Source organism: Colius striatus, chromosome 1 (genome assembly GCF_028858725.1).
Source record: "Colius striatus isolate bColStr4 chromosome 1, bColStr4.1.hap1, whole genome shotgun sequence".
Lineage (NCBI taxonomy): Eukaryota > Metazoa > Chordata > Aves > Coliiformes > Coliidae > Colius > Colius striatus.
Window position 1 is genome coordinate 184,047,995 of NC_084759.1, and position 21,182 is coordinate 184,069,176.

A 21,182-nucleotide genomic window follows, 5' to 3' on the forward strand; every position below is an offset into this window, starting at 1 on the left:
GTTTCTCCCGCGCGGCTCGTCCAGGGCATAAGCTGTTACCCTGTTCTGTGAGAGCCTGGCCCCTGAAACCACCGCGCTGGGCCATGCGTAGTGTTGATGCTGGAGCGGTGTCCGGCCTGAAGGCAGACCGAGCTTTGGAGCGCAGTGATAGTAGATAGGCTGGGTGTGATAGGATGTTACGATACAGTTCATAATGGCTCCACCGACAAAATGCATGGATTAGAATATCCCCTTGTAAACATGGTTTCTATTGGCGAAGTCATCTACACAAAGTTGCTAAAGGTGGTTGGTTTGCAGAACTTGGCAGTTTCTAAATGAGAAATACTCAGTTGAAAGATAGATCAGTGGAAATGCGTCTTGCAGAAGTCCTGAGTCTTGTATGTTGCATTTAGTTTTTCATCACATTTCTAGTGAAGATACATTCTGTATGGCTGGTGGCAGTACTTGACCTGATTTTGCCAAGTGATAGCTAACTAACTACCAGTAATGAGTTTTCAGAACTATCACAGGTGTTTTATTTCTTTTTCAAAATGTGTTGCAGAGTCCAAGCTTGGTCCGAGTTTCAGAGCTGATTTCAAAGGTTTCTTGAGTCAACTATATCAAGCCTTAAAGCTTCAGAAATATGTTTGGCTGCTGCCAGGAGCAGTTTTGTATAATGTGTAAATGGAAATGAAGCTGTTTATATATGCTCAAGGTGAGATTTTGTTGTAGTAGGTGTGATTTTAATATGTCTCAGCTTCTGTCATTCTTTCCTGAAATACTTACATGTTTAGGGTTTGCAGAAGTTTCTAGTACATGAATTTATTCTTCTGCAACAGATACATAAGAAATACTTTCCCATTAATAACTGATGCAGTGTGTAGCAGTGAGCTAATTTAGAAATAATGCAGAATCTTACAAACGATTATTTTTTTTTTTTAGCAAAATTATTGCATTAGAGGGTTGTGCATCCATGTATTTGTCAATCAAGTCTTCCTAAGCTTGGTTATTTTCTGCCTTGGAGAATAGTCATAAGTATTCTGGAGTTTGTTTAATAAGCAGGAGCAGGCTTATACCGTCTGTGAATTTTAACTGTGAAATTGGTTTGTCCAAGAACTTGGGTTAAAAGTAGATAATTAACTGCAGAGTCAAAAATAAGGTTCAGTGTAACAGAACACGGCACATAGGTAATTTCTCAGGTCACACGATCAGATATTTTTTTAAAAGCTGTAAAATACTGATGGAAAATTGAAAACTTAATTAAGGGAGTCAAGATAGAATGGGAGAGAAGAGCAATAAAAAGACAGTTTAAATTATTACCAGAGATAAACATTTGAAGATCCAGTTGCCCTTCTATTAAGTGTTGTCTTTATCACCCAACTGCTAATTTGAAGGGTGAGTTCTGCATAGTAAATAAAGTTTGATTATAATTGTGTGACAACTTGAGATAGTATTTATTCAGGAGAAAGTTTTCTTTATAATTCCTTTGGCCTGCTCTTGAACTCATCTCTTCTGTAACTGGTAAGCAAACCAAATAATCCGAGTTTCAGAATATCCCAGAGTTCTCCCTGAAAGCCATTTAATAAGGTACACACTGCTGCCATTCCATAACTAAAATAAAGTGATTCATGCAACTTATATCAGAATTGGGGGTTTGTGCTTCTCTACTTCCAAGTGTTCTTTGAGACTGCATCAGAGAAAGCTGGGATCTTTTTTCCAAGGCACCGAGAATCTCTGTCCTATGAAAAGAACATTCTTTAAAAATTTCTGCCTTTTTGATTGGATCATCCCTGCATTTTCCCCTTCTCTGTGAAAGTCTAACCAGATGATCTATATTATAATCACACTAACTGAGCATAACACAACTTTTCCTGTGCCTGAAGATCTTTTGTAGCCAAATTAGCTCAGTTAATATCATTTAAACAGTAGTTCTTGTGATCTATTCAGACAACCTAAGCACACTTAAACATAAGAAAAAACTGTTTTACTATGAGAGTGACAGAGCCCTGGCACAGGCTGCCCAGAGGGGTTGTGGAGTCTCCTTCCTTGGAGGTTTTCAAGACCTGCCTGGACATGTTCCTATGCGACCTGATCTAGGTGAACCTGCTTTTGCAGGGGGGTTGGACTCTTATCATCTCTGGAGATCCCTTCCAACCCTACCATTCTATGGTTCTATGATTATATGTAGGTGTTCGTGTCACATTCTAATACAAAGAGTAAAAAACAACCATATTGGTAAGACAGTTCATGAAATCAATTCCAAAGTGATAGAGAGGTTCCCGAAGTTGCTAAACACTGTTTTGTAGTTTATTTTATGTTTATACATAGTTTATTTAAAAATACTTCTTATGTCTTGGTCTAATTGTATTTTATCAGAGTCCATTCAATAATTACGTGATTTCTAAAAACAAACCAAAAAATCCCCCAAACCACCCACATAGGATTGCACAGTTTATTATCTGTTTAACACTGGGAATTCTGTGAGAAGCTTTATGCCGTGTGTTGATACACAGTGGCGTAGGCACCCTAAGAGGGCCTTGCTATAGCTGTGACTTCCCTTTTTTGTCTCACCAATGAACTTAACTCATGATGAAGTCTTGCAGATTGGCATATGATTTGGTATCTGGGCAAGAGTCTTGTTTATTCTGGCTTTACGTGCATGGAACATAATTGACTGATGGATTTATATCTAGTAACTGTGTAAGAGCAGGTCACTGTTTACTTAGCAATGCAAAATATTATTGAAAATACCTAAAAAGCAAAACAATACCGTGCTTGTAATGGGGATATGTGCTAGTTCTGATAGCGTCCTGGTTATATAAAGGAAATAACAAATCAAGGTAAGCAATTAAAACATTTCTGTTCTTATAAATTCATATTATAAACATATATTTCAGTTCTTTTTTATGATATAAGAATATATTTATGTTCTTGCCATCTCTTAGGCAGCCGTAGAACAGGGTCTCAGCAGTGCTTGTGTCTGCTCCTGTTGTACTGAGGGTTTCTTGGAGACTCCCAACACTTACGTTGCACTGGCAAGATGACACAGCAAATATTATTTATCATCATTAAATGATTTTCTTAATCTTACGGCCAAAGATGAGGTGAATGTGGTGCCTTAGTTAAGCCTTACTGTTTTATGGTCCTATAAGTGCAAGTGAATCACGGAGCACGGAAGAGTTCAGAGCATGCAATTTCATTTCATCAGAGCAATCTAAGAGAAGTTGGAGGTTTCAGTTTGTGTTTCCTTATTGCCTGTTTGTTTTGGTAAAGAGAGTAACTAATTAGTTAAAACCAGAACAAAGTAGAGGTATTACATCAGTGATATGTATCCAGTTCCTTCCTCATCCTATACCTGTGATTTGACTTGCTGGGCACTGCTGTTCTTTACATTACTTTTGGGTTACTCTGCTTTTGCATCTCTGCTGTCTGTGGTGCCATGCCACCCAGATTTCAAGTTACTGAATCCAGTCAAATAAGTGCTATAGCTGGCTGTCCCTGGATCTCTAAAGCTCTGTGTTGTATCAGCCTCAGAGAGGTGTTTGGTGATGTAACGTGATGGGATCTGCAGCTAATTAAAGGCTAAACCTTCTCAGATTTGTTTTAATTTCTGTAAACATGTTGCCAGATTTTGTTAATGTAGCCCTTGAGACTAAGTTGGCAAATAATTTATTTTCTTAATGAGAGTTGATGAACCAATGAGGGCACAGGTAATCTTATTATACCGTCCAGAACTCGTGTTACATTTGACGAGATTTTAGAGAAGTCATGTGTAATACTTTCCTGTGGATCCAGTCTGCTTATGTTACAGTTGTACAAGGTCAGGCCTTAATTTATCTAGCAACTGTGTATTTAATTTTAGAAGTATCACAGGACACATCAGCTTTTGGGACACCATTCCTGGCTGTTCAAAATGCAGGCCTCAGAGTAACACTAGCAAGATAATGGGTTGAAAAGGTGAGAATATGTGGTGTGGTCATTGATTAGACTAACAGAAGTAGCTGAAAACTGTAATGTTTAATAGACTGAGCCCAATTTAGACTGCTATTAATTGTTTTGTCACTATGAATAACCTTGTTGCATGCCTTAGGGCCTTCTATTTATAGAGGGCAAAGCTAGGATTGTCTAGTTTATTTTAAGGATAAGAAATTAGAATAACATTAACACTCACATAACTTTATACCTATGTGTTTATAAGTAAGGAATGCTTGATACACTCTTTACAAGGGAAGACACAACTTCCATGATTAGCAAGGAGTTCTGATCCATGAAAAAGAAAAGGTAACTTAATTCAAGAGACCAAAACTTTTTTTTGTTTTAAGGGAAACAGCAAGAGGTAATATCTAGTTTTTCAGGCATAAATGGAAAAATTGTACAAAAAATGTCTTTTAAGGAAAATATTTGTGGTAATACAAAAAATAAAACTGATTTAGAATAAGCATTTGACATTGTTTCTAAGGTTCTAGTGCCTGGGTCTGGTAACTTCCATAGATGAAACTGCCATAACCGAATGGAAGATTTTACTGCTGAGCTTTTTAGCCTTTTCATTGCCCCATCACGTAATGTAGCAGGGATGTGTCTGCTACTGCTCAGTGTACCATCCATGCTGTTCTGTTCTTCTGTGATCCTAGTGGAATATCCACACTTCAGCCAGACCTTGTCACCTCAGCACAGTGTATTACCAGTAGTGATATAGCAAATCAGGCTCTCAGAGCATGTATAAACCCCTGGCAACCCATCCAATGCTTGTGCTGCAGGGAGCTATCTGCCTTATGCTTACTCTACCATGTCACAGTCACTTGCTACCTTACTAACTTTCTGATTTTCTATTGTATATTTCATTTTTGTGGGAGAAGATAGTTTGAAAACAGTACACACAACAATTCGGAAACCCTTCTCACTTCTGACCTTTCTGGTTAAATCTGTTAAGGCAGAGCTCTGTGTTACCTGTGGCATAGTCAGTTCCAGGCAATACAGCAAAAGAGGAGATAGCTGATAAAATGGATATGGATGTTGTATGACAAGATAAAAAACCACCAAGTTTCTGTTTTCTTACTGTAGTCCTTTGGAGATAAAAAAGGTAGAAAAGCTTTTTTTTTTTTTTCAAAAAAATAAAGGATATTCTTGCTAAATTACTGTCCTGTAAGGTGCTTTGTGATCTTAACTCTTCTTGGAATCAGTGACATTGGAGGGTGTTGAGCACCTCACAAGATTAAACAGTATGTGAACTTCATGAAGATACTGTAATATACCAAAACAGCCTTTTTTTTTTGAGAGAGAGAGAGAGTTTGTCATGTGGGGGTCTAATTTAATTGCTTCAGGCTCTAGGGTAAATATAATATGATGGGCTATAATATAATAATTTTCAGTCTCAATTCTCTCATGGATGACAACTTCAGTAGGCCTTGCAGGGCATGAAGGTCCGTCCATGTGAATCTGATGGGTGAACAATATTCATTTAAAAGAATCTTCAGAAATTGCAGCAATGGCATGACGTCTTCAAATGGAGGTTTTTCAAAATGAAATGTGTGAAGAAAGGGAATGTAGCTTCTGTTTGCCTTTAAGCTGTTGTTGAGAAAACAAGAGTTTATAAATGTTACAGATTTTTCCTTAGTTATCTTATGGAAATTAGTGGTTTACTCTCATTAGTAGCACCTCCCACCTGCCAGTGACATGTTCATTTATTCTAAAATGTACTTTCCTTTTAGATGATGGCAGGTTCAGGATGTAGATATGCTTATTGAGATGTACTTCTAAAACTGCTAGTTCAAGAGATTTTATCTTTGTTGCCTAAAAGATTTGTCAGTCTTGAGAACAGTCTGTGTTTGTGGGTTAAGTGATGGAAGTTTTAAGGTGCCATCAGATTTAGAAAAGTGTTTATGAAAATGTGAAGATACATGCTCAAAAGAACCTCGACTCAGAATTCTCCTGCCTGTCAATGAAGTGCATTGCCAACAGGAGCGGAGGAGCAGAGGCTCTGTTTCATGGTCTGATGATGAGAATTTTACATTCTGGTTAATAAGAAACTTGTGGTAATATTTAGAGGAAAAATAAAAAAGGATGATGAGCTGCTTTGTTTTGTGTAGCTTTTTGAAGTCACTGTATTTTGTATTATACCTTGGGAGTTTGACACGAGATGCCTTCCTTTCTGCACAAAGCAGATGATTTTTTTTAAAAGCCTACAATTTCTTATGATTTTCTTTTTGCTGCAGCAAACTTGATAGCCTTTTGTAAGCTTTTTTATCATAAGAGTTTCAGAACAAGTTAATGTCTTTTTAGAGTTATGGAGAGGTTTATATTGTCCATCCTGATGTCAGTCAATCAGCCTTCTTGGTCATTTCAAAATTCTTTTGTGCATGAGAAGTTCTACCTGAACTTCAGTATGCCAGAAGATAACTTTGCAAACTTCTAAGCCTTAATGTGGTGTGCAGCAGATTTAACATTATGTACTATGTGAAAGATTTTGGTACCTGTGTCTGCACTGTGCTGACCAGTTCATGAGTCTAGCCTGTATGTGAAATCTTCTTTTGAACTATTACACTGAAGCCTTGATTGGAGTTGCAGGAACAGTGAACCCTTCAGAAAAGCATTGTCTTTTATACAATAACATAAAGATTTATTCTGTGAATAATAAACATTTCTTTCAAATGGATCTGAGAATATTTTGTAATTATTATTTTTGGAATTTTTTTTTCAATCTGAGATGTCACTCCTCTCAGAGACCAAGGTTATCTCTCTTTTGCTTCAAAGAAAATGGGACCAAAGTGGAGATTTTTTCCACTTCCCTTCAGATTGTCCATCCTTGCAGTTAAAAACCCAGGCCACAGTTCCAGTTTATATTGGAAGAGGTGGGAAACTGCATTATTTGGAAATGTGAATCCAAGAGACCTTTAGCTTCTGAGTCAATCTAACTCTGAGCCCTTACTAGTTTAAATTTGATTTGCAAGCTTTATAATAATATACTAAGTAGTAAATATTTGTGGATGGCATTATGATATTGGCTATGGTACTTTGATGTATGTACTTTTTTTATGTATGTGATCAGTGCAGAAATTAGCCTAAAAAGAAATCTTATTAGCACTTCCTCTTGAAGGTAATTGTCAGAAAATGGCCTCTACATAATTTCTGCAATGTTCCCTTTCTATTTGCAAAATGACTAGGACACCCCACAATCATCGTGCCATGAGAAACATCTAACAGATGCTTAGTAGGGTTTTTGAATATTTGTGCAACACTGAGATGGTAGGTGTTCTGGGTGGTAGATACAGTACGTTGCTGCATAAATTGTGGAAGCAGTAGTTTTAAACTTTTTTTAAAAAACAATTCAACATCTGATGTTCCCAGTGGGATTAAAGGACAAATGACAAAGCCACTAATATCAAATCAAACAGAAATTTTGGCAAAACTCAAAGCTCACTTGTAAAAACTTTGATAGGTACAGCTTGGCATGTATTTACTGAAGTATTTGTTCCTTATATATCTTTCACAATATGTACATACTACATTTTACACTTAAAGAACCTTCAGGAAGATGTGTAAAGAGCAACGTTCCTGATTTTGCAATTATAATTTCCTAGCAAGGCCTTCAGTTGATGCAGTGTCACAGGCAAAAAGCATAGTTAAAGTTGGCGGGATGAGCAGATGGAATTTAAGCTGGTGGCTATAGTTAAAAGGCTTGACATACTCCATTACTAATCCACTGAGCCTTCCAACTACTCTCACACCTTGGAAATAAAAGCTGACATGGCTTGACATCTCCTGGGCTTATGTAGCAAACTCCTGTGAATGTCCATTACACTTCATGACTGCAGAAGTAGTGCAGAGACTCCAAAGACCTTAGTCTGCTTTGACAGACCATGCCTCGACAGTGTTTAAATAACACAAGAAGTGTTAGTGGTTTGTTTTGGTTTGGGTTTTTTTAAATACACTAAAGATTATTAAAAGTTATAATTAATGACCCAAGACCATTGTAATGTTTTGTTGTACAACTACCTGTCTGTGAAGTCCAAAAAGTCTTGTATATTATTATTTTAATATAATAATTTTTGCATGTGTTATTGTCTCTCTCAAATACCTTATTTTTTTTACTTGAGTAAACATCCCCATCCAGCTCCAGGAGAGGAGAGGTGAATATAGGTTACAGCTCAAAACCTTTCATAGAATCGTAGAATGTTTTGGATTGGAAGGACCCTTAAAGATCATCTAATCCAAACCCCTTACAATAAGCAGAGACACCTTCCCCTAGATCAGGTTGCTCAAAGCCCTGTCTAGCCTGACCTTGGATGTTAGCAGGGATGGGACATCTACCACCTCTCTGGACAACACATTCCAGTGCTTCACCACCCTCATAAAAAAAAAAAAAAAAAAGTCTGCCTTCTATCTAGTCTGAATATCCCTTCTTTTAGGTTAAAGCCATTACCTCTTGACCTATTGCTGCAGACCCTCAGAACAGGCCTTCCCCATCTTTCTTATGAGCCTCCTTTAAGTACTGCGAGATAGCAAAGTTCTGAATTCAGATCTGAATGTGTCAGTACCTAGACTTTAATGAATACCGTAGGTTTTGCATACTGAAATCCTGTGTTCAAACAGCACAGGTTGGTGGATCCATCTTGTATATGCTACTAGTGCCACCCTGGGTGAGAGAAGCAGGAAAAATGTTCTTTCCATGTGCAAGAGTCAAGTGACTTAGAGCTTCTCTGAAGTAATTTGATGTTTGTGTAAATCCCCAAACACGTACAATGTGTGATCACCCTTAGATCTGGTCATGAGTTGCATTCTGAACTGCAGACCCTCTCTGTAAATAGTTCTCAATTTAAATGGTTTAGTGTTATTAATTTTTAATTGTCTTTGTGTTGATGTTCATGAATTCCTGGAGAATGCCTGTATTTGATGGGAATCATTCATGAGGTGATAACTTTGTTTATTGTTCATTATTCATGCTTGTATGGAAAGCATATATTCACTGACTTGATGACCACTGCTTTCTAAAGAGGAAGAGTTTGTTTTTATGGTTCATAAATTGTCCAGTATTTTTAAATAAGACTAAACCTACCAAAACATTTTTAAATTTAAAGAATTTTATGGAAACACCTGATTTTGTTATAACAAATACCTCAAGCAAAATACGATCCTTAGCAGTATATTTTTGTGTGTATTTCAAAATAAATCGTTGTTACAGCTCTCCATAAAAAATGATGGATGAAGAAGGTTTGGTTGAAGATCTACTTACAGAGTATGCCCTACAGCTTAGCAGTCAAGAATTGAATGAGTCCAAACCACCAGTGTCTTCCAGCTATGACAGGTACTGTCAATTCAGTATGTGTTAGAGGTTAGGCCATTATTTAACATTCTCAGGAATGTTTGGGTCCTCACAGGGCTCCTGGTGTAGGACTGCTTTGCTGAAAGCTCTCAGCAGAGCCACTGAATACTCTTGTTATTTGACTTTTGGGTTTTTATTAAGTCTGATCTGTGTTTTAAATATGCTTTTATCACCAAAATATCTCAAGGAACGAACAGGTACTACCATTTCAATTCCATCTCATGGATATTTAAATTATATCATTAAAACATCACAATTCTTTTTCAGGGAAAATGGTAGCACAAATGGTATCACAAATTCTTCTTCATTAGTCAATACTGACATTCTGACACCATCACATTCTCATTCACTGTCGAAGGTTTATGAATCTGAAGGGCTCATGCCTGTAGTGTGGGGAAGTGCAGCTTTTTAGTCCACATCAGAATTCTTTACCAAATTAGGAGTTTTATCAGGTCAGTCCACAGCAGGAATTGTTGTCCAACTTAAGAATTTTGGATACTTTGTAGGTCCACAGAGCAGATATAACTTCGGAGGTCATGAGTCTGATCAAGATTAGCTAGTGTATTCAGAGGATCATTGGCTCAGACGAGAACCTAATGGAAAATATTGAAGAAATATGTAACACGTACTTTTTTTATGTTTTCTGTTTTCTGCTCTCTTTTTGGATAGTTTTATACCACCTAGTGAGGAAAACAGGAAAATTGTAACATCCATAAGGCAAGGTAAAAGCCCTACAATGAAAGAATCCCTTTGCAAAACTGAGTTTTCTGTATATTATTTTTCCAACTGCTTCTCATTTATTTGTTGGATTTTTTTTTTCAGGTCAAGTGTTTAGGCTCCAAGAACTTGTGAAGCAGAAATATGCTTTGGATGAAGCTGATGAAAGAGGGTGGTTTCCACTGCATGAGGCCGTAGCTCAGCCAATTCAGCAAATACTTGAAACTGTTCTAGATGGTGAGTAAGGTGGCAATGTCCCACAAGATAAGGGAAGCAGCAAAGAAACATCAACCATCTATCCACAAGATACTAGAACTCCTTACTGAACAGAGTGTGATAAAATGCTCCATGGAGGATTACTTTGTTTAAATGTTCAAGCAGACTTTCTTTTTGAGAAAGTTGCATCCATTTACAATAGCAAAGAGCTTGGACTGCTTTTAACGTTTTGTTCAGAAACCTACAGACAGCAAAAATTACCGTTCAGCATATTCAGTGTGTTTGGCAATAGGAGTCAGGTAAAGTTAAACATAATTACAAATAATTTTCATAAAGATGAGCTTTTAAGGATGTCTCATATATGTGTATGTGTTAACAGCTTTGTGCTTTATCTTTTATCCCTTTCTTACCTCTAGCATCTTACAAAGCAATGTGGGAATACAAAACATGCGATGGAGAAACACCGTTAACTTTGGCAGCAAAATCTGGCTTTGTGGAAAATGTGCGAACGTTGCTGGAAAAGGGTGTTTGGCCCAATACCACAAATGACAAAGGAGAAACTCCACTTCTCATTGGTAATTCTCTCCTCCCTGCATTTAAGCAGGGTGGACAGCAGCACTTCCCCTCCACTACTTACTCACCTGAGTACTCCTGTTGGCATCTGTGGTTTAGATGCTGGTCAGATTTTTAGATTAAACTAAAGGCCCTGCTCTTGGTGAAATGTACCCAGTCTTCAATTCAGCAGTCTTTGTGCTCTAGGTGGTCACTGAGCAGATCTTAAAGATGCTCCTTATGCTTTAGGTGATTGCTGAGCTGCTCCTAAGAAAATGAGACTTATTCTTTTTATTTCAAGGTATCTTCTGTGTATCTTCAGGTGCTCTAAGACCTTTACCAACCTGGTCCTATTTGACTGTCTTAAGGTACAAGTATGGCACAAGAATAAGCTATTGCTTTAACTTAAATGTATTTTTTCTGGAGGTCTGCAGGTTATTGGAGATTTTTTCATTTTATTAGATGATTTTTTCAGGAGTAGACAGGTATTTTCAGTTTCAAAATCTCACATCTCATTTCCTTCCCCTCTTGCATGGAAAAAACCCTTCAACTGCATTTCTAAGTAATACTCCAATCTAATGAAAGATTTTATGCTATTGGTGGACTTAAATGACCTTTACTGAGCATGAGTAACTTAGCTGTGTTAGCTTCTAGTTTCTGTTGAATGTCAAAATATCTCCACTCTTCTGAAGAGAATCAATCTGTGAGACTTCTATCATGTGTGATTACAATGTTTACACTTGAAGTCCCTGAGTCATTTCTAGAGACTCTGTAATGTCTTGCTTTGCATTGTTTCAGCTCTTTTCAATAATTGTAAAGTGTATGAAACTTCTGAGCTGTTTTCTGACTTTGCTTTTAATGAATCCTGCAAAGAGTAACTACAGCTTGTGTCAGTGAAGATGTAGATCATACATTACAGTTTTAGTCTCAGTGAAACAGGATGAGGTACTTAACAATAAATAGATGATGTTCATGATTTAGTTACTCCTTTCAATTTTAAAACTCTGGGTTAAAGGACTCTTCAGTAAAAAGGTATCTGTATAGTGGGGTGATTGCTGCTTCCAGGTACATTTGGTAATACTCTGCTTCAAAGCAATTGTGGGTAATTAAAAAGATTACTGCCTCTTAAAGATGTTCTTACCTGTATAGTGGGACATTCACAGAAGTTTAATTTGCTAACCCTATGACACTGATCTCCCTCAGCTGCCCCACCAGTCAGTGGAGAGAACTTCTATCCCAAAATGTACCTCAGGAGTAAAATTAGACTCTTACTCAGGATCACTGTTTTATGTATAAATAATTTGCAGGTGTAGTTATCCATGAAAATTTCATATCTGAAAGTTCAAAAGGGCAGAGCGTGACCTCCAAGTGTGACAGCTGTCAACTGTACTTTGGCTGACAGCAGCCACTGAGTCCACACAAGGATTAGAGTTACCAGGTGACACAGTCACAGGTGTAATTTTCTAGGGACTGTAATGTTTGCACCAACTTTAGAACTAAGGGCCATACTCTTTTTATTATTGCTTTTCCTTGTGATGCAGCTGTTTCTGCTTTCTTGTAAGCAAAGTGGTGCTGCTTTTGCCCTCTGTGCCCCAAACTGACATATTTTCTAGCTTGCATTGGTTTACCTTCATTTGGCAAGAAACTGACATTACCATTTATTTACCAGTGAATTGGATTCCCAGATTTCTAGGACTGGAAATCGTTTTAATTTCCTCATGTCAGTACACAAGGAAAACGTTTGCTAAACTTGTTAGATGTCTTTAACTTTCAAGACAACATACCTGAAAATGTAATTATATTATTTTTTTTCCTTCAAGCTGTTAGAAGGAGCTCTTTTGAAATGGTGTCCACTCTGGTTAAACACAACTGTAGTATCCACCAGCCGTGCGTCAAACGTTGGTCGGCAATGCATGAAGCTGCAAAACAGGGACGCAAAGACATTGTTGCTTTTCTTCTGAAGAATGGTGGAAATGTGAACCTTAAGGATGGATATGGAGTAACACCATTAGGTGTTGCTGCTGAGTATGGTCACTGTGATGTGCTGGAGCATCTTATCCATAAGGGTATGTAAAAGGGAATGCACCTCTGCATTGGCATACATCTTGTCTGGTTGCTGAGGTATTTTAGGGTGATCGTGGAAAAGGAAAGAATAGTGATGAATGGGATTTGGTTTCTTGGAAGGGAAGCAAACATATGAGTGCTTCTGCTAGATTGGTGTGATGCTTACACATTTCCATAATGCATGTGAGAGGAGTAGCAGAGTTCATACCAATCCATTTCAGTCAAAGGGGAACTTACTGCTATACATCATAGAATCATAGAATGGTAGGGTTGGAAGGGACCTTTACAGATCATCTAGTCCAACCCCCCTGCAGAAGCAGGTTCACCTAGATCAAGTCACATAAGAACATGTCCAGGCAGGTCTTGAAGACCTCCAAGGAAGGAGACTGCACAACCCCTCTGGGCAGCCTGTGCCAGGGCTCTGTCACCCTCACAGTGAAATAGTTTTTTCTTATGTTTAAGTGGAACTTTTTGTGTTCCAGCTTCATCCCATTACCCGTTGTCCTGTTGCTAGCTACAATAGAAAAAGGGGATGTCCCAACCTCCTGACACCCACCCCTTAGATATTTGTAAATGTTAATAAGATCTCCCCTCAGTCTCCTCTTTTCCCCCTCTTCCTTCTCCTCCTCCCCTTCCCTTCTTTGTACAGAATTATATTGGTGTTATTTAATGAAGTGAAGTATTTTTGAAGTATGCTGGAGGTTTTGTGAATGCTCATTTATAGACCTCACTAAGGTAAGCATTTTAACTAGTATCTGTACAACTCTTGCTTTGCCTTTGAGTTTTAAATTTGCCACAAGGAATATTTCTTGTTTTCATAAAGTTTTAACTGAAATACATCTGAGAATTAAGAAGAAAGTACTCTGGGCTTGTATTTATCTACAGATCACTTTGGATATAAATATAAACTTTGTATCCTCCTTCAAGGTGGAGATGTCCAGGCTTTAGCAGATGATGGTGCGTCGATACTGTTTGAAGCAGCTGGAGGAGGTAATCCAGACTGCATAGCCCTTCTTTTGGAATATGGAGGAAGTGGCAACGTCCCTAATAAGGCGGGACTGCTTCCCATACACAAAGCAGCTTATGAGGGGCATTACCTGTGAGTATGAGCTTAGACTTTACATTTTCTTAAGATACAGTGTGGCACAAGGTCACATTGAAGATGACTGTAGTAAACTTGCAGATGCATCGATCATTTCTGTTTCAGAAGTGTCAATGTTACATCAGGTTGGATTAACTTTTAAGTGGTTTTGAGCATAAATGAAGCAAAATGTGAAACGCTCCTTAGAACCAAGTGAAAACTGCTGAAGCAACTGAAACACAGGGTCCTGTTTGGCAGTGCTCATACCTGGTGTTTGTGTGTTTGGCTCTTCATGTGTAAAACATCCAGCTGGTACTTTATCATATAGCTAGATGAGAGTTGTTGTCTTCATGCAGGGAAACAATGCCTAACTAGTTTTATTCACTGTTTTTTAGGGCGCTGAAGTATCTTATTCCAGTCACATCCCAAACTGCAATCCAGAAAAGTGGGTTAAGCCCTGTTCACTCAGCGACAGATGGCCAGAATTCACAGTGTCTAGAGCTCCTCATTGAAAATGGGTTTGATGTCAATGCTCTCTTGGCTCAATACATTTCAAATAGTTACGATGACGGAAGGAAAACTGCACTTTATTTTGCTGTTTCTAACAATGACATTCTTTGCACTGAAATATTACTCAAAGCAGGAGCGAATCCAAACAAGGATCCTTTAAACTGTCTGCTTGTGGCAGTGAGAGCTGGACACCATGAAATTGTAAGGCTGCTCCTATCTTACGGAGCAAACGTCAATTGCTACTTTATGTTGGTTAACGATACACGTTTCCCCAGCGCCATTCAGTATGCCTTGAATGATGAGGTGATGCTCAGGCTGTTGCTCAATCATGGGTATAATGTGGAGATGTGTTTTGACTGTATGCACCAAGATGTCTTTGGAAATTCTTTTGTATGGTCAACTCCAGAAGAAGAGATTCTCCCCGGGTGGACTTCTTCTGTAATAAAGGATAATCCAGTAAATACAAAGTCTTCCTTCCTTCACTTTGCTCTTTTCATTAGCCAGTTTTAAGCATTTCACATGATTGTGCAAAATTAAGATTAACATACTGGCAGAATCCTTTTTTTTTTTTTCAAAAAACATCCTGAAAATAAACCAGCCATTTTTAATTTTCTACTCTGAGATAAGAGAAAGAGCCATTTTTAATTTTCTACTCTGAGATAAGAGAAAGTTATGTACCTGGAGTGGTTTTAGTTTGGGTTCATGAGTTTGGGAAGAAAGCTTTAAGAAATAATGAGGCAAGGTTCTGGGAATTCTATTCCTATGCTAACCAGTGGAGTCGATGCATTTCCAAAGAGATATCACTGTTGAACAAAACAGTGCCACAAATTCTAGCAATATTGTAATAATTATTGCCCTTCAGGCCTGTCCAGATTAATTAAGGGATCTCATAAGACAAACATGGAAGAAAATGGCTTTTAAAATAACCTAGGCATCAATTTATGACTGTTAAAGGTCGTTGCTAATACTTTAAATTATCTTTTTTAATTGCTTTAAAGTGTGTTATTTTGGCATTATTGTGCACAGATTTTGGAATTATGACTTGATGTGTTTTCCCTTTCAGTTCTGTGACTTTATTGCTGTTCCTTGGTTGAAACATTTAGCGGGAAAAGTGGTTCGTGTTTTTATAGATTACATGGATTATGTTCCTCTGTGCACAAAAATTAAGTCTGTCTTAGAAACGCAGGAAGAATGGACAGAGATCTGTCAGATACTGGGTAAATATCTAACTTCCAGTTAATGGTGTTCTGGTTTATTATAAGAGACTATAACTGCTTGTGTCAGGTCACGTTCATCCAAAGTGTTTTAGCAGTCTGGATGCATGCCAGCTAAGAACCAGATTGTGCCTGTCATCCAGTCCTCAGATGGAGACAAATCTTTACTTATTGCCACTAGTCATGGATTAGTTAATTGAATTGAAATATGGCAAACGTGCTCCTGGTGGGAATTCATCTCGTAAGGAATATCACCGCTGTGTGGGCAGCCTTTTTAGCTAAGCAAGACCACTGAGGTACAATTGAATAATATTTCTTATATATGCTCTACTTTTTAAAGTCTACAGGTTGAACCTTCCACCACTGGTGGCACCAGAGATGGGTTTCACCCACCTTAACTGAAAAAAAATCTGCTGGGGAATGTATTAAATATTCTTTTTGCATTAATTAATTTTAGTTGCCTTTTTTTCTTGTAAATAGGATTTGATTTAACATAGTCTGTTAAAAAGCTAAATATTTAGGTTTAAAACTGGTACCCTTTTTGCTTCAGTATTTTACATTGCTTTTTGTTAGTGTCACAGGAACATGCACGTGGTTTGGTAGTCTTAAGTACTGGTATTTTAAGTACATTGAAATTTTTGTTATGTTCAGGAAGGCTAAATTATACCCAGCTCTTTGACTGATGTAAATTCTGATAGGAAGAGTTAGTTTAGAAGACTTAGCAGTCCCGAGCATGGTAAAGGTCTGATCCTGGTGCCTTAAAGCAGAAATGGAAGTGCCATGGTGGGCCTCAATATGCAGTTTTTCACAAATTTGCACCTAGGGAAAGAAGAAATGGTTCATCACTTACCACCAATTACTGTTATGTACCAGTTACCACTCACGTTAAATGAAGTTCTGGCTTAGATTTTCAGATGGGTGCTTTGTAGACAGAGTACAGTGTGCATATTTCCAACGGTTGAGACAATAATGTTAAACAGATATCTGCCAGAAGTGTGGTCGATACCAGCATTGTGTATCACAATTCTGAAGTGAAAAGAATGGTATTTTATGCAGAAGTTGCAAAATAATAATGCCCCAAGGTGATTGGTTTTGATACGGATTTTATTAGAGCATGTTTTGAGATTGTGAACTGTGCCACGGTCCTTGTTAGTGGCATTGATTTTTCCTCCATTTCTCTCTCTCTGTTGTTCTTAGGTAATGCTCGCCCACTGAAACATCTGTGTCGTCTGAAAATACGTAAGCTCTTGGGGCTAAGGAGACTCCAGAAACTGCCGTCCATGAAGAAGCTTCCACTCCCAACAGTTCTCAAGAACTATATCCTCTATAAAGAATATGATCTGTATGGGAAAGGAATACATTTAGAATAGGTTTTTTAAAACAACCACATTCAGTCTGTAATTGGACTAATTTCTTCACCTTTTTTTTACTAGCTAAAGAGCTGCTTGGTGTTTCATAAACACAACATTCTGATATTTGTTGTTAATAGTTCTTTTATGGGAACAATTTTTTCTTCAAAACTAGTACATTTAAGTTCATGTTTTAACACAACATTGTACTATCCAAATATAGATTCAAATTAGAGTAAGGACACTATAATATTTACGTAGAACGGTACATAGACTCTAAATGGAAATTCAGATGAATAAAGGATAAAAGAAGAATTTTTGTGATGGACTTCCCAATGGAGATGGTAAACACAATTGCTACTTTCAGGTTATGGCATTAGTTTATCTGTAAAAGTGTCTAATTTAGCTTGGCAAAGAAAATTAAACTACTGAATGCACATCTGTGTCATGTAATGGCATGAGATGCAGCACATTTTCTACCCTAAAGACCATGGTCCTATGATAAAATTCTCCAGGCTTTTAAAAGATTGGTTTTAGCTATTTTTGCAAGCGGTTTTCTTCCCGGTACATCTGCTCTGTGTGCCAGTACTGCATGTTTAAAGGCTTGGCAAAACTTGAGGGACTTCAAGTCAGATGGACAAACCAACCAGGACCCAGAGCAGCATATCCCCCAGGTTGAAAAATGTTGCAAGGTAATACTTTATAGTTCCTATAGAGTTGTGATGGATCACTTCTCAACCAGACACCCTCAGTCATGCTGAGATGCAGTTGATAGTGTGCTTCTGGTCTTCTAAAGAAAGCCACATCTGATTACATTATTGTATTAAAATTGAATTGCACTTACTCCCTTTACTGTTCAACCATCCTTTCCATTTGTGGAAAAAATAATCCAAACTCCCTAAACTGAGAGGAGATTTCAGTTGGTGGATTACATCATGCATAGTCAATAGTTTAGCTAAACATGTAATTTAAGAGATATGCTGGGAATCCAACACATACACACACGTAACCAAAGTCAGCTCAAGCATCCTTCTGCCCTGCTCCCAACACTGGCACTCTGTTCCTCAAAACTTCTTACTTGCTGGATCTCATATATATAACTTACTAACACCTCAGTCAGAGCTGTGAATTCCACTTCCAAAAGCAGCGACCTGATCTAGGTGAACCTGCTTCTGCAGGGGGGATTGGACTAGATGATCTCTAAAGGTCCCTTCCAACCCTACCATTTTATGATCAGTCCTTTGTGGGTCCATCCTTCCTCACAACAGATTTAAAAGAGCAATGGAAGGAGTACAAATTACTGATCTGGAATGTTTAGAGGGTTGAACAGAAGGCTTAATTGCTCCTGCTCTCACTATGGCTATGGTTCTTCTGGCTTTCCAAGACATGATGGCTGTTTTTTTTGTCAGAAATTTTGACCAGGATAAACAACCTGATCACTAGTGAAAAATATCTGGGCCAGGCCTCTGTCAGGAGGGTGCTGCAGGGGACTGGTGACTCCAGGCATGGCCTGAGCACAGGGTGCCCAGTGAACCCAGCACAGCTGTCCGCAGCCAAGGCTCCACTGGGCAGTACATCCTGGACATACTGGCATCAACGTATGTGTCCTGCATAGGACACATCTAGAAACTGATGTTTCTATTTGGGAATTCCTGAAAAGAAATACAGACTTAATGACAATGTCTTCAAAAGCAGTAATTTTAATGAATACAGTGACCACACAAAGAATCTGGATAGTCACATATCTGATACAGTATACTGCAACCAGCAAAGGAAACATGATCAAATAGGACTTTAGACAGGAGACGTTAAACGTCTCCTGTGGCTAGAGCCAAATTCCATTAGTAATTTTAGTTCATGGGCCAATGTTTATATTTAGGAGTTTATACACACCTCAGGCAATAGTTAGATTGCCTGTGGCATCAAAGCATTCGGCTGTAGGACAGAGCAGTTTGTGCCAAGTGTTAAAAATACCACAAAGTAGTGCTTAAGATATCATTAGGTAAGCTAAAAAGACATGATATTATTGCACTTTTAAACAATACATCTGTGCCCTTTGTGTTTGATAGCCTGATACAAAAGGTGGCCTAATCCTGTTTTGAATCATTTCTGTCCTTCAACATTGAAGTTGTTCATTTATTGAAGACTTTTTCCCCCCTAGATGCTAAAGGAAGTACAACATTATGAGAGAGCTTCTTTCTTGCTTTCAAGGCATCTGTGAACTGAATGGAGACAGGAGGGAAAAGAGTTCACTTTAACTGAAATACAAGGTGAGATAGACAGGGAAGGGGAGCTGTTTAGCTGTCATTGGTTTGTGTGAAGCCATTTCTGGTGGCAGGGAAGGGGCTGAACCATGACATTAGCCTATGTCATGGCACAGATAGGAATTGAACACTAGCCTTTTGACTTGGATGTTCTGCAGCCAGATCATTGAATGCTATTTTCATGAGTTCAGTACGTGCTCGTGGAAGCAGGAAATGTAACTGGTTGAGGACTGGTGGTTGTATGGAAAGAGGCAAAGGCAGCAGTCCCAGCTGAAAGAAAAAAGTGGTAGGAAAAAACTACTCTTTTTTAATCCTGCTTGGACTTTGATTGAACCCTTGCAGCACGGGGATTTAATTTTCTCTGCTATTCGGCTGTGACTCATGGGGTGTTCCACTGCAACCCAATTCTGTGATGTGCCCACCCCATGGGCAACATGGATGAGAAGTAATTAAATGCTCTGGCACTGATTCAGGTATGTATATTCTGGGGTAGGGACTCCCATTGGTTTGGGGACAATGTTTGAAAGCAGGGCTATCATTTGGTCTCTGTTTCTCATAAAATCTGACACAAGCAGCTGCACCAGACTAAAGAGCTCTCCAAGGAGCCAGACATTCAACAGTGGTTACATCAGCCTCTGCAGCACTGGAGAGATGGACTCTGTGGCTGTTTTCATAGCTGGGTGAGGGACCAAACCATAGCAGTGATCTCTGTATATAACCAGCTGTTCCCTGGAGGCACTATAATGTTGGATGCCTTCCATAAAACTTCCATGCATGGGCTACCCTCTAATCTTGGGAGCTGGCACAGATGATCCTTGTGCTGGGTGTCAAGGGGGAACAGTTTTACCATTTCAGTGCAGCAGTCGGTGTTCTGTCTTGGGTTCTTTGTGCCTGAGCTGACCTTTCTCAGGCTATTGCTGACAGTTGTGCCTGGATAAACAATCACAAAGTCCTTTTGTATCTACACTGGGGTAGGGAAAAGGGAAATTTTCTTACTCTTCATTGCAGTAGAAAAAGGCTTCTAAAATATCCAGATATTCATGATTTGCATGGAGAAAAGTGGCATAAATCCATGAGCACTTAACCTCTGTAGAACAGGTCTTGCCTCTTTTGCATTTCCATCACTCCTTCAATAGGCACCTCAGCAACAGCCTCTTGCCCTCACCTCTGTGTCTTGTGTAGCCAGCTTTGCCTTTCTGGTGTACCCTGCCTTCTGAATCAGTCTTTTTAAGGCTTCCCCCAAAGTTTTTTTTTTTTTCCTAAAATGGATAGATCTCTGCTCAGGAAAATAGTATCAAGAAAAGCAATTACAGCCAAAGTGATCTTCAACCGTAATGGCTGTCCCAACATTTCCACTGCAAATTGCTTGTTTAGTCTGTAGTAATTAAAACTCTCACCTTGCCACCCAAGATGTCTGTCCTTCAGGAGTCTTGTCTGCACCCTAGAGATAACGACTTTGTTTCAAAAATACACCATCTGTCTCCAAATGCATGAAGTGGTCTTCAAAGAAATCCATACTGACTCTTCACCAGGGCAAGTGCTGGATGAATCAGAAAGAAGAACATGGGTAAGTGCAGCAAATTACTGTATAAATATTTAAGGGTATATATTGCTATGGGAAGCATTTTGTCTCTGAAACGCTCCCTTAAGTGTCACTTACACCAGCAGAAGAGGTACTTAGATCAGGAAAAATATTCCCTGAGGAACTTGTGTTTTGTGGTTCTCCTGAAAAGCTGTACAAATATATTAGTAAATTGTTGGTAGTCGTAAGATTGGTATATCTGTAGCTCTGGTGACATGTACAAGGGATTTACATTTAATGTTCAAAATGTGCATTTTCAGTAGAACTCTCTACTTTTTATCAGGCAAAACTATTGCCTTTTCTCTGCATATTCTGCACGTGGTAGATATGATGCC

At 38.4% G+C, this 21,182-nt stretch overlaps 1 protein-coding gene across 1 annotated transcript; it reads left to right on the forward strand.

Moving 5' to 3' along the window:
• The first annotated feature begins 545 nt into the window (after window positions 1-545).
• On the forward strand, window positions 546-17,032 carry ASB15 (ankyrin repeat and SOCS box containing 15). Its single transcript, XM_010198750.2, has 11 exons — window positions 546-694; window positions 3,842-3,936; window positions 9,158-9,280; window positions 9,968-10,020; window positions 10,121-10,252; window positions 10,648-10,806; window positions 12,604-12,849; window positions 13,775-13,946; window positions 14,324-14,894; window positions 15,502-15,655; window positions 16,850-17,032. The coding sequence occupies exons 3-11, from the start codon at window positions 9,171-9,173 to the stop codon at window positions 17,020-17,022; spliced, it is 1,770 nt and encodes a 589-aa protein (XP_010197052.2). The 5' UTR covers window positions 546-694; window positions 3,842-3,936; window positions 9,158-9,170; the 3' UTR covers window positions 17,023-17,032.
• The last annotated feature ends 4,150 nt before the right edge of the window (window positions 17,033-21,182 follow it).

Coding starts and splice junctions, on each gene's coding strand:
- ASB15 (XM_010198750.2), top strand. CDS start 9,171: ATGATGGATGAAGAAGGTTTGGTTGAAGATCTACTTACAGAGTATGCC. Junction 14,895..15,501: donor CTGTAATAAAGGATAATCCA/GTAAATACAAAG, acceptor TTTCCCTTTCAG/TTCTGTGACTTTATTGCTGT. Junction 15,656..16,849: donor AGAGATCTGTCAGATACTGG/GTAAATATCTAA, acceptor TGTTGTTCTTAG/GTAATGCTCGCCCACTGAAA.